This window comes from Notothenia rossii (genome assembly GCF_949606895.1).
Source record: "Notothenia rossii genome assembly, chromosome: 1".
Classification (NCBI taxonomy): Eukaryota; Metazoa; Chordata; class Actinopteri; order Perciformes; family Nototheniidae; genus Notothenia; species Notothenia rossii.
This window is the reverse complement of record NC_136912.1, coordinates 23,025,830-23,041,512: the sequence shown is the minus strand read 5'-3', so window position 1 is coordinate 23,041,512 and position 15,683 is coordinate 23,025,830. Positions and strand designations below refer to the sequence as shown.

General features: G+C 41.6%; 2 protein-coding genes across 7 annotated transcripts in view; one reads left to right on the top strand and one right to left on the bottom strand.

The window, feature by feature from the left end:
* Positions 1-12,905, top strand: part of LOC307018804 (putative methyltransferase NSUN7) — a 15,408-nt gene extending 2,503 nt beyond the window's left edge. Inside the window, exons 4-13 of the mRNA XM_079649244.1 lie at positions 56-108; positions 329-465; positions 1,200-1,352; positions 1,845-2,028; positions 2,795-3,008; positions 3,791-3,934; positions 4,029-4,130; positions 4,387-4,504; positions 7,972-8,092; positions 10,634-12,905. Coding sequence (XP_079505370.1) covers positions 56-108; positions 329-465; positions 1,200-1,352; positions 1,845-2,028; positions 2,795-3,008; positions 3,791-3,934; positions 4,029-4,130; positions 4,387-4,504; positions 7,972-8,092; positions 10,634-11,512 — 2,105 coding nt within the window. The 3' untranslated portion in view covers positions 11,513-12,905. The remainder of the gene's footprint in view (positions 1-55; positions 109-328; positions 466-1,199; positions 1,353-1,844; positions 2,029-2,794; positions 3,009-3,790; positions 3,935-4,028; positions 4,131-4,386; positions 4,505-7,971; positions 8,093-10,633) is intronic.
* The window catches only part of apbb2b (amyloid beta (A4) precursor protein-binding, family B, member 2b), a 50,604-nt gene continuing 46,889 nt past the window's right edge, over positions 11,969-15,683 (bottom strand). For all 6 annotated transcript variants that reach the window (XM_079664079.1, XM_079664082.1, XM_079664083.1 and 3 more), the window contains one exon: positions 11,969-14,835. In XM_079664079.1, the coding sequence (XP_079520205.1) occupies positions 14,665-14,835 (171 nt within the window). In that variant the 3' untranslated portion in view covers positions 11,969-14,664. The remainder of the gene's footprint in view (positions 14,836-15,683) is intronic.

Sequence of the window (15,683 nt, the reverse complement as noted above, 5' to 3'; positions counted from 1 at the left end):
GAAAAGGTAGGTTCGCTGGAAAAAACAGTAGGGAGCTGTTTTTATTTTATTTTAGCAAAGCTGCTAAAACCCACTGTACTGCTCTGCGCCAAACAGCAGATAGACACAGTTGGCTAAATGCTCATGAAGATAGTTAAGCATTTACATGCCAAAGAGCAAGATATTGAAGTCAGTCGTCGGAGGAGACCAAAAGAGCAAAAATAGAGAAAAAAATGTGCTTTATATTTGCAAAGTGATCATAAACTTTACTAAAAAGACATGTTGCTCAATATCTGCCAGATCGGTATTCAAGCAATTGTTGTTATTGAGTATTTCTATGTTTTTGCAGTCCAGCGACTTGTTGCCACTGGCGATGGTGATGCTGTTTGACTTCCAGGACCGAAGGTTTCTGTCACGTGAACGTCTAACAAAGGAAGAGAAGGGGACTTTTCAGGAAGTCAGGGACCTGGAGACCAGTCTACACAGGTGTGTGTGTGTGTGTGTGTGTGCGAGCGTGCGTGCGTGCGTGCGTGTGTGTGTGTGTGTGTGTGTGGCCTAGCATTACTATGCTTGTGGGGACCTAAATCGTTTACACAGTCACGTGTGGGGACTCGCCGCCCTTATGGGGACAAATTGGAGGTCCCCATGAGGGGAATCATTAATTTTAGGGTGAAGACTTGGTTAGGTTTAGGATTAGGGTTAGGGTAATGGTTAGGATTAGGGTAAGGGTAAGGGTTAGGCATGTGTTGGTTATGGTTAAGGTTAGGATAAGTCTCCAAGAAATGCATGTAAGTCAATGTAATGTCCCCTGAAGTGATGTATACATGGTGTGTGTGTGTGTGTGTGTGTGTGTGTGTGTGTGTGTGTGTGTGTGTGTGTGTGTGTGTGTGTGTGTGTGTGTGTGTGTGTGTGTGTGTGTGTGTGTGTGTGTGTGTGTGTGTGTGTGTGTGTGTGTGTGTGTGTGTGTGTGTGTGTGTGTGTGTGTGTGTGTTGGCTGGCTGGCTTTTACTTTCACCTAATTGTACTATTATTTTCAATGTGTTCATTTCACGTCTATTTCCTCATGTCGCAAAGTGTTGTTGTAAATAATGTTAACATCATCTAAAGTTTATTTGTACTCCAATCTTTTAATTGTAATGAAATCTAGAAATCACACGGACTAAAGGTAGGAGAAATTCAATGTGAACTGAGGTTTTTTCATATGCTTGTGTTAATCACAGGTGTAGAACCAAGCTGGCAGCATCTCTAGCTCGCTGCAGAGTGAAACAGAGTCTGCAGAGCGTCTCCTGTTTTCTGTCAGATCCTGTCAGGACCAAACAGCACAGAGCAAAACGTCTGCCACTTTATGCATGGGTCAATACTCTCAAGGCCAGGTACACTCGCACACACATGCACACACAAGCAAATACACACACAAACACACACACACACACTGAGAAGGAGGGCCATAGAAAGAGAGCCATGCAGGAAAAATCTAATGTCACAAGTGGGACACACTTTTTTAATTGCCCTTTAGGGGGGGGGGGGTTGGTTTAAATGTCAGTGTCAATGTCAGTATGAAGACAAATTATATAATAACTTCTATCAGACTGTTTATAAAATAACACTGTGAGTTTAAAGTGACAGGCTCTGTAGGGGGAAATTGCAGGTGCAGTATGGGGTTAATGGTGAGTGCAGTTATCACATATCTGAGACCGGAAAGTTTAACATGTTCATACCTTGGGGTGAAAAGGTGCATCTTGGATAGTTATGTGAAGCTAAAATGCAGCAACTCTACTCACCAGACACACCTTGAGTGTATTTGAATCATATTTCCTCTAAACTAAACAATTCATTAAACAGAAATCCTGATATTTTTTCTATAGTGTTGACGAAGTGTGTGCATCGTTACAAAGAGCCGGCTTGTGTGAAGTGGAGATCATGACGGCCCTCAGTGAGGGGTCGTTCTGCAGAGACCCTCTCTGTCCCGATACACTCGTCTTCTCCCCTCAGCTTCACGCTCTGCTGCAGCACAGCAGCCTCACAAGTACACATGCACTTAACACACAGGTATGTATGGATATGTGTAGTGAGGTGTGTAATTGAGCTAAATATAGGTTACACACACTAATGGGAAACATGCTTTAATCCTTCAGGGGCTTGTAAAGATAATTTAAGGAGATAGATACAAGACTGGTGGAAAGAATACTGTCAAAAAAGTAGTACAATATTTATAAATCCACCTAAGAGAAAATAAGAAGCAACCAGATATTTAGTTTCTTTATAAATGTGACTTCAACTACATTGTTTTCATCGGAGGAAAAAGAAAGAAAAAAAAATCTGCACCAACAAATTAAATTCAGATACTATTCTTTGCTGGCTCAAACTAAAAAATAACAGCAATCTTCTGGTTTATCTTTTAATGGAGCAACAAGAACATTGGTCTGTGTATGCCCATTTTATTAAAAGCAAAATTACTGGTTTAAAATAAAGTCCCCAAAATACTCACCGGAAGTTGCCAATTGAATGAACAGAAGGAGATGTTGTTAACTTGTTGAATCGTTGACTAATAGTTCTTCTTAATGTAGGTAATGATCTTTACTTTTGATGCTGTGGGACTAATTTAAAGTTTTGCCCTTCACACAAAAGTGGCTTAGGGCTTTGAAGTATGCTCCTGCTGTGATGTGAAGTTTATTATCTTTGGAGCTGAGTTAAAGAGGTCAGTTAGTTATTAATCTTGATCAGGATCACAGCAGTCTATAACACTGGAGGGCACACTTTCGTCAAGCAGGAAATCCCCCATGCATTGTGAATAAAGTGTGCATCTATTTTTCAGGACAGGAGTGTGTGTGTGGCAGTGACTGCGTTACGCCCCCTGCTGTTTGATAACGGGGACGTCTTGGCGGTGGGGTCTTTCTCAGCTGTGACCGTGGCTCACGTCGCCGTGGCGGCCGCTGACCGCTCTGGCCGAGTGTTGGTGTGTGGTACCGATCACACTACGTCACAAATAGACGAGATACAAGAACTACTCACACAAATGGATATCAAAAGTGAGATCATGCATTGCAGCATCCCATAAACCCCTCTGTTTCAGCCCTGTTTCAAAAGTGCTGATTCTCTGTCTGTTACTTTAGATGAAAAATAAGGAGCCACTCCCCACGCCCCTCTGAGAGATATTTGGTTAAAAAGAACACAATGGTGCTCTAGGAGGAGATTCAGGTGATAAGGTGTGGGGGGGGGGGGGTTACCTTGGTTGGTTATTGGCTAATGGTTACACAACCCAAAGAAACATTATGACATCACAAAGTGGCCAAAATCTGATCAGCTCATTTTCAGACAGGTTTTTATAGAAATGGATCAGGACAAAAAGTGAGAGAATCTTTTTCCCTGAAACTTTCAGAATCTCTTTAAACACGGGGAAATACATATTTATGTATAAAAGACATGAAAAAGTGGATCTGCATAATAGGTGACCTTTAAATTAAAAGTACACTTGGAGAGCGCAGACCTCGGCCAAGGTCATTCACATCATTAAAAAATATTTGTGTATATCTGCTCGGTCATTTCTATCCGCCCCAAAGTTTAGTGGGTTCTTCTTTGGCCCGTGCTTCATTCTTCTACCAAGTTTCATGGACATCAGGCCAGTCGTTTTTTTGTAATCCTGCATACATATCAAAAAACATAACCGAAAAGATATGTTGGTGGAAGATACATAAAGTCTGTTGATTGACAAGCTTTTACACACATGAGAATTTGAGGAGCCTTTTGGGAATATTTCATTCCAACTGTATATTAGCATTACTTTCATGGTGCTACTTCATGTCCTTTGCAGATGTGCGAGTCTTGTCAGAAGCCTTCAGTGGTTTGAATGAGTGGGACGCCTCTGTCCAGCGACTAAAGGTCATCATCGTGCTGCCTCAGTGTTCCTCCTCCGCGCTCAATGACCCTGTGCCCACCATGCACAGTGAACATGGAAGTACGTATGAAATACATATAAATATTGATCGAGATAGTGTTTTTTTTACATTAAATGTGATAGAAATGCTAAAGAAGTTCCGTTCTGTTGACAGACTGGGATCTACTGCCGGAATTGTGTCACAGTTCTGTGTCTCGAAGCAAAATACACACAATGGCCTCCCAACAGGCACGACTTCTAGCTCACGCCTTGTCCTGTGAGTATATACTGAAAGCACAAACACACAAATACTATAACTTGGAATGCATCTTTTCAGGCAATGAAACACAATACATTACAATAAACAGATATGAAGAATTAAAGCTGGGAACAGTTATGCAAAGTGTGACAATACACAAACACACACACTATAAATGTGGGCTATACTGTTCCTCTGTATATACGATTGATACAATGCAACACTATAATAAAAGAGTAGTGGATTATTATTTGTATTTCTTTTTTTCTGTCAGTTCCAAAGGTTCAGACGGTGGTCTACTGCACACGCTCAGTGTATCCTGAGGAAAATGAACAGCTAGTGAAAAGAGTGTTGGACAAAACACACACCCATCCCAAACTGCTGCCCTTCAGGTAAAAACACACACACCTGCTTGTGCATGTATACGTTCTCTATATATAACGTTTTTCATTATGCACTTAGATTATTTGTGTCCTCAGGCTCAAACCGTTAATGCAATGGGAAAACTCTAAGCAGTTGGTTTTAATCACTCGCCGAACATAAATCAGTACTATGGTTTGTGGAAGTCGTCAATCCATGTGCATTTAAAGGTAAACTCAACACTGTTTTCTCTGACAGAAAGTGACAGGCAATAGGCAGCTCACAGTGAAGCCTTCTGCTTTAACAAAATATTCACTTTGAAGCTGATTGTGTCGCTCTGTACTTTTTTATGTTATTGAGATTCTGTCAGATTATTAAATTCAGAACCATCCATCATTGTGATAAATGTACTGGGGATTAAACAAAACGTCAATTTATGAAACCAACCTCCATGTCTTTATTCTGACAGGACTCAGAGTCTACAGCCATGCTATCTGCTCTGTGAGTCTGTACATGCTAATGTTATCATGCTAACAATATGTAGGCTGATTATAGGCAGGTATAATGTTTACCATGTTTATATTGTTAGGATGCAAATGTTTGCTAATCAGCACTAAACACACAATTCTGCAGAGGCAAAACTGATACTGGACAGATTCAATGTGAGTTATTCAGATGTGTCCTCCTTTCGTATTTGTCTGCTTCAAATTTAGATTAGTTTGAGGGAGAAAATTGAAAGTCTTTTATTTTTAAGCATAAATTATGATTGCAAAACAGCTACAGTCATACTACAGACGGCAGGTAAAAGGACTGTCTTCGTTCTGTAGCACAAAAATAATACATTTAAAGTTTATTGGAAATTTGTTCACAGAGTATATAAGATACATTCACAATCTCATTTTAAAACATCCCATTCAACAGCTGCATACGTATCTGAGTGCAGAACTCAAGTATCGTGAGCAGTGAGCTTCATCTCTGAGAATTACAGACGGCAGTAAAGACTGGGAGAGTAAATCATGTCTGTCTAGTATAAATATGATAGCCTATCCTCACATTATACTTTCTGTACAACTGTGTGTGTGTCTGTGGGAGAAAGAGAGAGTGTACAGTTACTAGGGTGAGGACAGTAAAAAGGATCAGCTGTTGTTGCCGTGGGGACAGTAGTTAATCCCACAGTCCGGGTGGAGCAGATTTCAGGGTCAGTTTCACGCTCCATGACACTCATTTCTTACCTTTCATCCCCTTAAATAAATTAAAATGTTATTATGTTCGTAGTTTCTTCACATCAAATGTTTCTACACTTTTATCAACGCACCAAAGTGCCAGGAGACGACCAGCAGCTGTTTCACCTCTTTGTTTAGCGTTGCCTGTTACAAATGTACTGTAGGGAATAGTTTATACTAGTGAACGCCAGAAAATAACTGTACAGTCTGCAGCAGCTCATACTGCACAAATATCATCTAAAATGCCACCAAACTACTTTCTATTAATATGAAAATGTTTTGCGTCAGACAAGTAAAGAGAAGAAAGAAAAGTGATTTGTTCTTCCTTAAATGGAACAGGTCAAGGTGTTTTTATTCATAATTACATGTGTCATTCCCTCTTGTTTTTCTCGTTTCTTTGGCTTCTATGTTTGAGGGATGGTGGTTATAGCTCCAAAAACATGAATTATCATATACATATTATATGTATATATTCATATACACTGACTTTTAGGTTTTGTAGGTGTAAGAGGAATTGAGTTGTGTACTTGTAAAAGGCTGCCTTTCAGACGGTGTGATCTATAAGCTTTGCTGTACCTACTGTAACTAAAACGATAGACGTTTTCACTCTCTAAACTCATAAATAGGACCCCTGGCAAGAATGATGCTCTGTGCCTCGACTTTGAAAGGTTTGTTTTGGTTTCCACCCAGCTGCAGGATAATTGCAGTGGGTGCAAATGTGTGCAATTTTCCTGATTCCTAAAACCACTTTTCGTTGAGAATTAAAAAATGAATAAAGGTAACAACAGCAAACCATTTCCATATTTAAACAGAATTGAGACCGCTGAGAATTGCCAGCATATAAAATGTGGAGGGCACTTACAGCAGATGTACAAAACACAGTCACCAGCAGTGACAGCTGGTAGTGCAGCAGCCTATCAGCAGGCTGGTCCTGAGGCTGCGAGCAGCACTAACATCCACAATATACAACTCTGCATATACAGTTGCAAGAAAAAGTATGTGAACCCTTTGGAGTTACCAGGATTTCTGCATAAGTTGGTCATAAAATGGAGGAAGCCACTGCTGTCCAGAAAAAACATTGCTGCACGTTTGAAGTTTGCAAAAGAGCACCTGGATGTTCCACAGCACTATTGGCAAAATATTCTGTGGACAGATGAAACCAAAGTTGAGTTGTTTGGAAGGAACACACAATGCCATGTGTGGAGAAAAAAAGGCACAGCTCACCAACATCCAAACTTCATCCCAACTGTGAAGTATGGTGGAGGGAGCATCATGGTTTGGGGCTGCTTTGCTGCCTCAGGGCCTGGACAGATTGCCATCATCGACGGAAAAATGAATTCTCAAGTTTATCAAGACATTTTGCTGGAGAACTTAAGGCCATCTGTCCACCAATTGAAGCTCAACAGAAGATGGGTGATGCAACAGGACAACGACCCAAAGCACAGAAGTAAATCAACAACAGAATGGTTCAACAGAAGAAAATACGCCTTCTGGAGTGGCCCAGTCAGAGTCCTGACCTCAACCCAATTGAGATGCTGTGGCATGACCTCAAGAGAGCGATTCACACCAGACATCCCAAGAATATTGCTGAACTGAAACAGTTTTGTAAAGAGGAATGGTCCAAAATTCCTCCTGACCGTTGTGCAGGTCTGATATGCAACCATAGGAAACATTTGGTTGAGGTTGTTGCTGCCAAAGGAGGGTCAACCAGTTATTAAATCCAAGGGTTCACATACTTTTTCCACCCTACACTGTGAATGTTTACTTGGTGTGTTCAATAAAAACATAAAAACATATAATTGTTTGTGTGGTTTTAGCTTAAGCAGACTGTGTTTGTCTATTGTTGTGACTTAGATGAAGATCGGAACACATTTTATGACCAATTTATGCAGAAATCCAGGTAGTTCCAAAGGGTTCACATACTTTTTCTTGCAACTGTATATACTGTTACACTGCTGTTATACTAATCTTCAAATACTCTTATTAATGATCATTGATACAACTGTATTAACCACTGACTATCAGCGTGTAGTTTTCTTGACTAGAAAATGTCACCATATGCCTGAAAACACAACATATTGAAGTTGCCACATACTGTACCTCAGTTTTAATAATACATGCCCTGTATTTGGTTTTGTTGGTATAATGTCCCCACACTGCTGAATAAAGTGTTCAATACTCCCATTCTTACAGTTAAACTTCTCAGAATATATGTATATATATTATATCGCATAGCATCTTTTAGTCCCTTTCATCCTCTATTTTCTGTCTCTCAGGGTAAACGGTCCGATTTTCAGCGATGACTCCCAGTCAGGAGACACAACAGAATCAAAGTTCTTTAGGCTCGAATCGTCACAGTTCACCAATGGCTGCTTCATCGCACGACTGTCCCGACAGGTGAGAGAGAGAGAGAAAGAGGGGGGAACATGTGGAGACTGATGGGAAAAGAGTGAGAGAAGTAGAGGGCAAGGTTATGTTAGCAGGTTGAGGGGGAACAGAGGGTGGGTGTGTGTGTGTGTGTGTGTGTGTGTGTGTGTGTGTGTGTGTGTGTGGCGACGAGACCTTCTAGAAGTGCTGAGGCTGCATTATTTTACTGTCTGTCTGCTGGGAGGGAGGTCTGTCGGCTGTGCTTTCTGAGTACACACACACACACACACACACACACACACACACACACACACACACACACACACACACACACACACACACACACACACACACACACACACACACACACACACACACACACACACACACACACACACACACACACACACACACACACACACACACACACACACACACACACACACACACACACACACACACACACACACACACACACACACACACACACACACTCCCTGAAACACTGCAGCATTATTCCAATACTGCATACAAAAGAGACAAGTTAGAGATGAAATACGGACCGGTGGCTGAATCATTTCAGTACTTTACGGGCGAAGATGAATGGATAATTCTCTGTATCTTTTTTTTCCAGCGCTCTGATCCTGTTGCATCACCTCGTTGCTCCGTCTATTTGCCCCCCTCCCCTCTTTCCTCCCCCTTGCTCCACTCATAAAAAGTACATACACAAGGAAATGAGATGCTGCTCCCTTGATCCCCTGCAGCTTGAAAAAGTGGTGCAGGGAGGGGACCGTGCAAGTATGTGTGCGTATTTTATTTTCCCAATAAAACACACATGGTCAGGTCTTGTGCACCTTCCCAGTGAAAAGTCAGGCATTTTAAATCTAATGATCATCTTGTCTAATTAAATCGACAGCCCAGCTGCGTCGGCAGATTTAGTTACACTGACAATTCAGAGGTGTTTCTCTGCTGCTCAGATAATGAATCGCTCCTGTCAAACTGTGCTGTGATTTAGATCTGAAATACACAACATGTCGTCATAGAGACAGATAGAGAGAAGCGGTAAGGCAACAACAACTCTCCTTAAAATCATACTTGTGTCCAAATTTGCTGCAAAACATGAAAAATCTGACTTGTCTGTAAAACACACATCTGACAGGCTGATATTATTCATGCTTCCCTCGTTTAAACGTTAGGCATTTCAGTTTTATTACAAACTCTAATTTTGCAGCATAATGAAAGTTTTGAGGCTTATAAATGATGAGCATAAAATGCTGTCCAAGCAATTTTTATTAATAAAATTGGTAAATCAGATTTAACACTTGAGGGAATGCAATATTCTGCATTATTTTTCAGACAGGCAGAGATGGATGGACGGGGAAGAGATTAAGACAGATTCATACTCTGAATGTTACTACAGATGAAGACAGTGTTTTGTTTTTTATAAGATTTTTGTTGGGCAACCAGTTCCTTTATTGGAGTGACAGCTATGAAAGGGGGAGACAGAGGGGTTGACACGCGGCACATGGACCTGGGCCGGATTCAAACTTGAGTCTTCGGGACCAAGCCCAGAAGACAGTATTTTACCAGTGCACATTTAAAGTATCGAAACATTGAGCAAAATGTGTGCATTTTGTTGTTAAAGGACCTGCTGGTTAAAGCTGCCCAGCAAGTTGTGTCCAGCTTCAGTGTGTGTGTCTGTTAGCAGGATTACAGAATAACTGTTGATTTGATTTTCATGAAACTTGGTGGACCGCTGTGGCATGGACCAAGCAAGAACCCATTCACCAGGGGGCGAATACACATAGTTTCTCTTTTCGTTAACATTGCGAGATTTTTTGCATTTCTGATGTAATCCAAAATCAAATGGAAAATGGCGTTGTCTTTTTAAGGAATCTGGTCTAGATTGAAACATAAGATTATACAAAATGACCACAGAACAATGATCATCAGCCACAGTAAACAGTATGTGTTCAAACCACATTAGCCACATGACTAGAGATGTGAAAATGTCAGTGGATCCATCCAATGGGAATGACTTAAATGTGTTAACATCTATTTAATGGAATTATTTGACCCCATAAGAATAAGGACTACTGATGTGGGGGATCCCCTGACTGTCTCTGTAGCGCCATCGTCAGATCAAAGGATTCATTTCTCCAATACTTTATGACTAAATATGTTCAAAGTAAATGACATTCCCATCAGCCTTAGCTTTACTTTTATACTTAGTGCTCATTAGCAAATGTTAGCATGATTAAGTAAATGGAGAAGATGTTAAGAAATATACCCTCTGAACATCAGCATGTTAGCTTGCTGACAATGCTGTTAGCATTTGGCTCAAAGTCACAGGCAGAGGGGGAGAAAAGATAAGCGGCTGCTCTCAGGATATAAATCTTGCTATCTCTCCTCCTCCTCCTCCTCCGGTTAACATTTTACGGCCGTGGCTCATTAGTCATTTCTACAGCGTCGTGTTTTGTGGCATAGATCTCCTTGGTGCCACCCTAGAGACCTGTTGTTTTAATGTGTTGTGTCTTCACATCAAATCTTAAGCTGCCCTTGTTTTTTCAGGCGGATCCCACTAAGGTAGAAACAGTCCATGATGTGCTGGCAAGGGCAGCGGCTAAAGGCCTCCTGGGTGGAATCATTCCTGAACTATCAAAGACTAATAAAAAGGGGAAAAGCAAGAAGAATCGAGCCGCGTCAGCCAGCAGCAAACCTTCCTCCCTCTCGGGCCGAGAGGGTCAGCTGGGGGAGGGAGAAAAGCCTGTCGCACCTTCACAACATCAAGAGAAGAAAGGTGAGGATGTGGAGGAGGAAAAAGGAGAAGAAGAGGGAGGAAAGAGGAAGAAAGGGCTTAAAGGCAGTAAGCGTAAGGTCAAAGGGCGAACAAAACAAACCAACAGCAACAAAAAGAAATCAGATAAGGTAAAAGTTAGCCAATCACATCACAAGAGGCGCCCTACGAAGACCAAACGGAGAAGAATACCTCGTCTCACCCTGACGTTAATATCCTCTGCTAAACCATCCAGACACTTGTCTCCAATCACAGCCCTCGCAAACAAGCTGAGTAAAAATGCAACGATCCAACCACAGCAGAATGTCTTCAGCCCCCCCCCTTCTGCTCCACCTGCAGCCTCCAAGCAGGTGCGGAGACTCAACCCTGAGCCTGAAAGAGCAGAGAAAACACTGAAGCATACAGTGAGAGCAGAAAGCCTGTTTAAGGTCAGAGGAAAGGTGGAAGGAAAGGTCAGACCTAAGGAAGAGGAGGCGACAAAGGAAGTGTTGAAGCATGCAGATTTTGTCCTGCCACCCATTTCCTCTCCTTCCTGCAGCTCTGTTGGCAGCAGGAGTGGTAGTTCCCTCAGTCAGCGTCCCACCAGGACCCCCCACTCTCAGCGCGCCCAAATATGTGCATCCTCTTCCTCCATCTATCTGCCTGGATTATAGAAGAGAGATCATGAACACTGATGGTGTGGTTAATAACAATAATGGCATGTTCTGACACTACAGTCAATCATAATGGACTCCCAAGTTAATTATTTGAAATGATTTAAAACCAAGAAAAATATTATTGTATTGTTAGTTAACTATGAAAAATAAAAATGTATGAAAAATATGTTTTAAAGAAGTTTTACTCATATTGACATCTCTATTGGTATTTCTTAAAACTAAAGAAATGTACATACTGCTGCTGAAGTGATCATTCACGATATAACAAAAAAAACATTGAATTGTAATTATGAAAGTATAGTAGGTAAAATGACGTCATTAAAATACCAATGATCAACTTACATAATGTATCAATGTTCATTTAACCCCATTTATATTTTCTAACATCTAGTGACTTTATAACATGTATAAGGGGTGGGAAGTACGAGTAATAATCAAAAAGGAAGCCACTAGTTCTGTTTTATAATGCTGTTTATTCTCACAATTGATTACATCGATAAAGTGTACAAATCAGTGAGCAGCAAAGGAAGCAACACATCCATCTGAGGGAAAGGTGTGTGTGTGTTGTTCATGTGTGTGAGCCTGACAGAGACACTGGGAGTGCACACGTTACTACCATCATCCCCATCACTCCCAGCTCTCAGTGCGCTGTACAAGGTGAAGATATATTTATTTTTCTGCGAAGCTTGTTTGTTGCATTGTGATTTAACCAGGGACTATGACAATGACACCGAGTCAAGAGACTTTACTCGCCCCAACTAATAAAATCAGTATATACCTTTATAAAATAGAATAAATAAAATAAAAAATATTTCTGTTCAGTACATACAGTCGTTCTTTCAACCGTCCAAGGGCATGCAAGGCTTTTCACAACTTTCCATTTCTCGAGAAGATCAAAAGAATGCATAGATAATTGCTCAGTTAAATTCAGTATCAACGTAATTGACAACTGTGAAAATGTCCAATCGCCTCTCCTCGTTTCATTATTAGCTCTCGTAATTTTCTTATCTACAACAATGTATATCAGTATTTTACACTTTGGCCATTTGGTGAGCTCTCAAAAAAAGGCATTTCATTAAAAGAAAATAATAGAAAACTACAGATATTTAAAAGAAAAAAAAGATAGCTTATCACAATGATTAATGCCGAATGTTACATTAAACTGATATTATGTACACGCTCATTTTGTCATCTCATTCACATTTCAACATCCTTGTGACAAAATAAAGTTGAAGTGGCTGTGTTTTCTGCTCACAATCTCAAGTACACTCCTGCTTCCTTCAACACATGTGGGTTAACCGTGGAGTTTTAAAACCTGGGGCAAGAAAAGGAGACGACAAGACACTTTACAGATGTCCCCTTTAGATACTGTTGCCACCTGTTAATGGTGCCGTTTACAAAAAACGGAGGGGTTTGGCAGATGGTCAATTATAGAAGTTCAGTAATAAGATGTGTCCACAGTTTCTTTCTCTTACAAAAACCATCAGTGGGGCACTGGGAAACTACATCCTACCTCCAAATGACAACCACTGTGTATAGGTGTTGTTTCTATGACAGCATTATCTTGACAACACATTTTCAGAGATTTTTAACGAGTGGTGTTTTTGTACATTTTCCCTCATCATAGGAACCCATTGGAATAAGGATGGCACTCACTTTTTAAATACTCTAATCTACAGCTTAATGTGTTTTTTATTTGCAATAAACGTCCACACTGATTACCTTACATCCAAGCTAATCAGACACGTGCTAATAAGGAGCTAGCAGTGTTGAATTGAGATTTGTGTGGGAAACATGTCAGAATACAAACCAAACGCAACTGATCTTGAGAAAACAGAGCAGGCGCATTCAAGTGAGCGTAACCCTGGAGACAGACAGATGGCAGCCCAGGAGATCCTGTTAGTCCGAGTCCACATGTCTCTCTGTTGACTTTCCTCTCCAAAAACAGCTGGAGATGAAACCCGCCTCTCAGCTGGCACTAGACCCAGGTTCAAAACACATTCCTCCAGTCCTCATCTTTTTAGGATTAAGCCTTCCTTGTGTTGCCAACCCCTTTTCTTTTTTTTTGTATTAGTGGACATGAAGTCTCTGAGGAATGGAACTGAGGTGGGATTTAGAGAAATATTCTGTCAAATTTCCTCCAGCATGTGTTCCTATGAGCAGCAGCATGCCGATACTTCCTGTGTTTGGAGCAGCAGAGAGTAACACTTAGCCCGTCCCTGTCTCTTCCTTCATTATGGCTGTCGTCTGTTGCTTTCCAAGGGATAACGACATAATAAAAACAGGTAAACAGGAAGTATGCGAAGGATGTTTCGGGTGAAAGGCCACCGCTCGTTTTAGACCCTCTCGGCCGATTCTTGCACATCTTGTCTATGAGGAACAAAGGAAGAAGACAGGAAGTGGCTTCGGATTCGATCACCCCTTCTGTAAGCAGCAGCAGTGTATTGATATTGTTTCTATTACAAGTTCATGCAGGTTAGTTGAATAGGTATGAGTGTGTAGACTGACATTTCTCTTTAGTCTGTACTTGCTTCTTTCATTTGACTGCAGACACGATGGCTTTCAGGATTCTCTTTCCATTTCAGTCTACTGAGGACAACGAGGAAGAGGGACAGAGGGGGACACGCCACTACAGACTAACAGGACAACCAGGTGCATGATGGGAGGGGGGTCATGCTGGCTGCACAGACACGGATACAGTTAGAGCATGGAGAGGTCAGCAGTTTGCAGCATCACACCTGCTGGAAGGAGCTCTTCCTACTTCTTCAGTTTTTGTTTCTCCTCGCTCCTCTGTGGGGGGGGGGGGGGGGGGGTGAGAGTTACTCCTATGTACACCATCACCACCAAAGATCTCCACTCGGGTTTTTCTCTGTGGTTTGTTTCTTCTCCATAAGTCTTTGTTCATCTCCTTTTTTACGAGCAAACAGATTTGAATTTCCTCACAAGAGCTTGAAAAACTCTTGAGGTGAAATTCCTGTTTCAGTCTGAAGAAGTGAAGGAATTGTGACAGGGCTTCCCCAAACCCTTGGGTTTACTGGGTTTCCATGGTTACAGGGGTCTGTGGTGGCGACAGGTATTTGGCAGCAATGCGACTAGTTACCATGGTGACTTGGGATTGTGGTAGGGAGTCGGTAGCGCTTAACAGTTGGTTACTGCGGCAACTCTGTGACGGGTCTCTTTTGTTTGAGGGTGTCGATGAGAGACAGCATGCCTCTCTTCACGCTGGTCGAGACCCGGCGGGACACCGAGTCTCCGGGGGGCGACGAGCTGCATGCCCTCTGGGAGGGGGGGCGGGCCACCAAACACTTCTGATACCGCAGCTGAGGGAGAGAGAGAGGAGAGAGAGGGACGTTGTAAATAAGAGAGAGTTACAGCTGCTGAGTATACGGCTGTGAAGGTGAGAGAGCAGGGACCGCCAGCCGCTAGCTGTGATCAATAGTAATGACTGATGAGTCTTGTCAACGTGAATCAGTTTTAGTGTGTGCGTGTGTGTGTGTGTGTGTGTGTGTGTGTGTGTGTGTGTGTGTGTGTGTGTGTGTGTGTGTGTGTGTGTGTGTGTGTGTGTGTGTGTGTGTGTGTGTGTGCGTGCGTGCGTGTCCATATTTCCAGAGTTGATGTGTGATCAATAGCCCGGCCAGCAGTCGACTAATCTTGTGACTCAGCCGCAGCAGAGAGGCAGGGAGAGGAGTTATCTCCACTAATGGGCTGCACTTGAGCAGAAACATCACCCAGGGCATTCTGGGTTGCAATCACTGACATTATAATGATAAAATAAGAACATTTTGAGAGGTAATATATGAGTATATTACACTGGTAATGTATTCAATGTACTAATTCATTTTTAAAATGTTTTCTTGTAAAGCAGGAAACAATGTGTAATATATTTTTAAAAACTAAAAACCTGTACTTGCAAGGACATTCTCCTTCCAACTGATGCTGAACACACACTTATTTACCTTAAGATGGCTTCTTTTGATTTAAATGCATTTTTATAACACAGGGCCCCATTACAACCTGAATGGACCATATAGGTTGGACGGTAAAAAACACATCTGTAGAAACACAGCTTAAACTGAGCTACAGGCAAAGACATTCACTCTTTAAATGTCTTTGACTCTCTGTACTTATTTTAACTGTTGATCTTAGTTTATATAGCATTCGCAACATA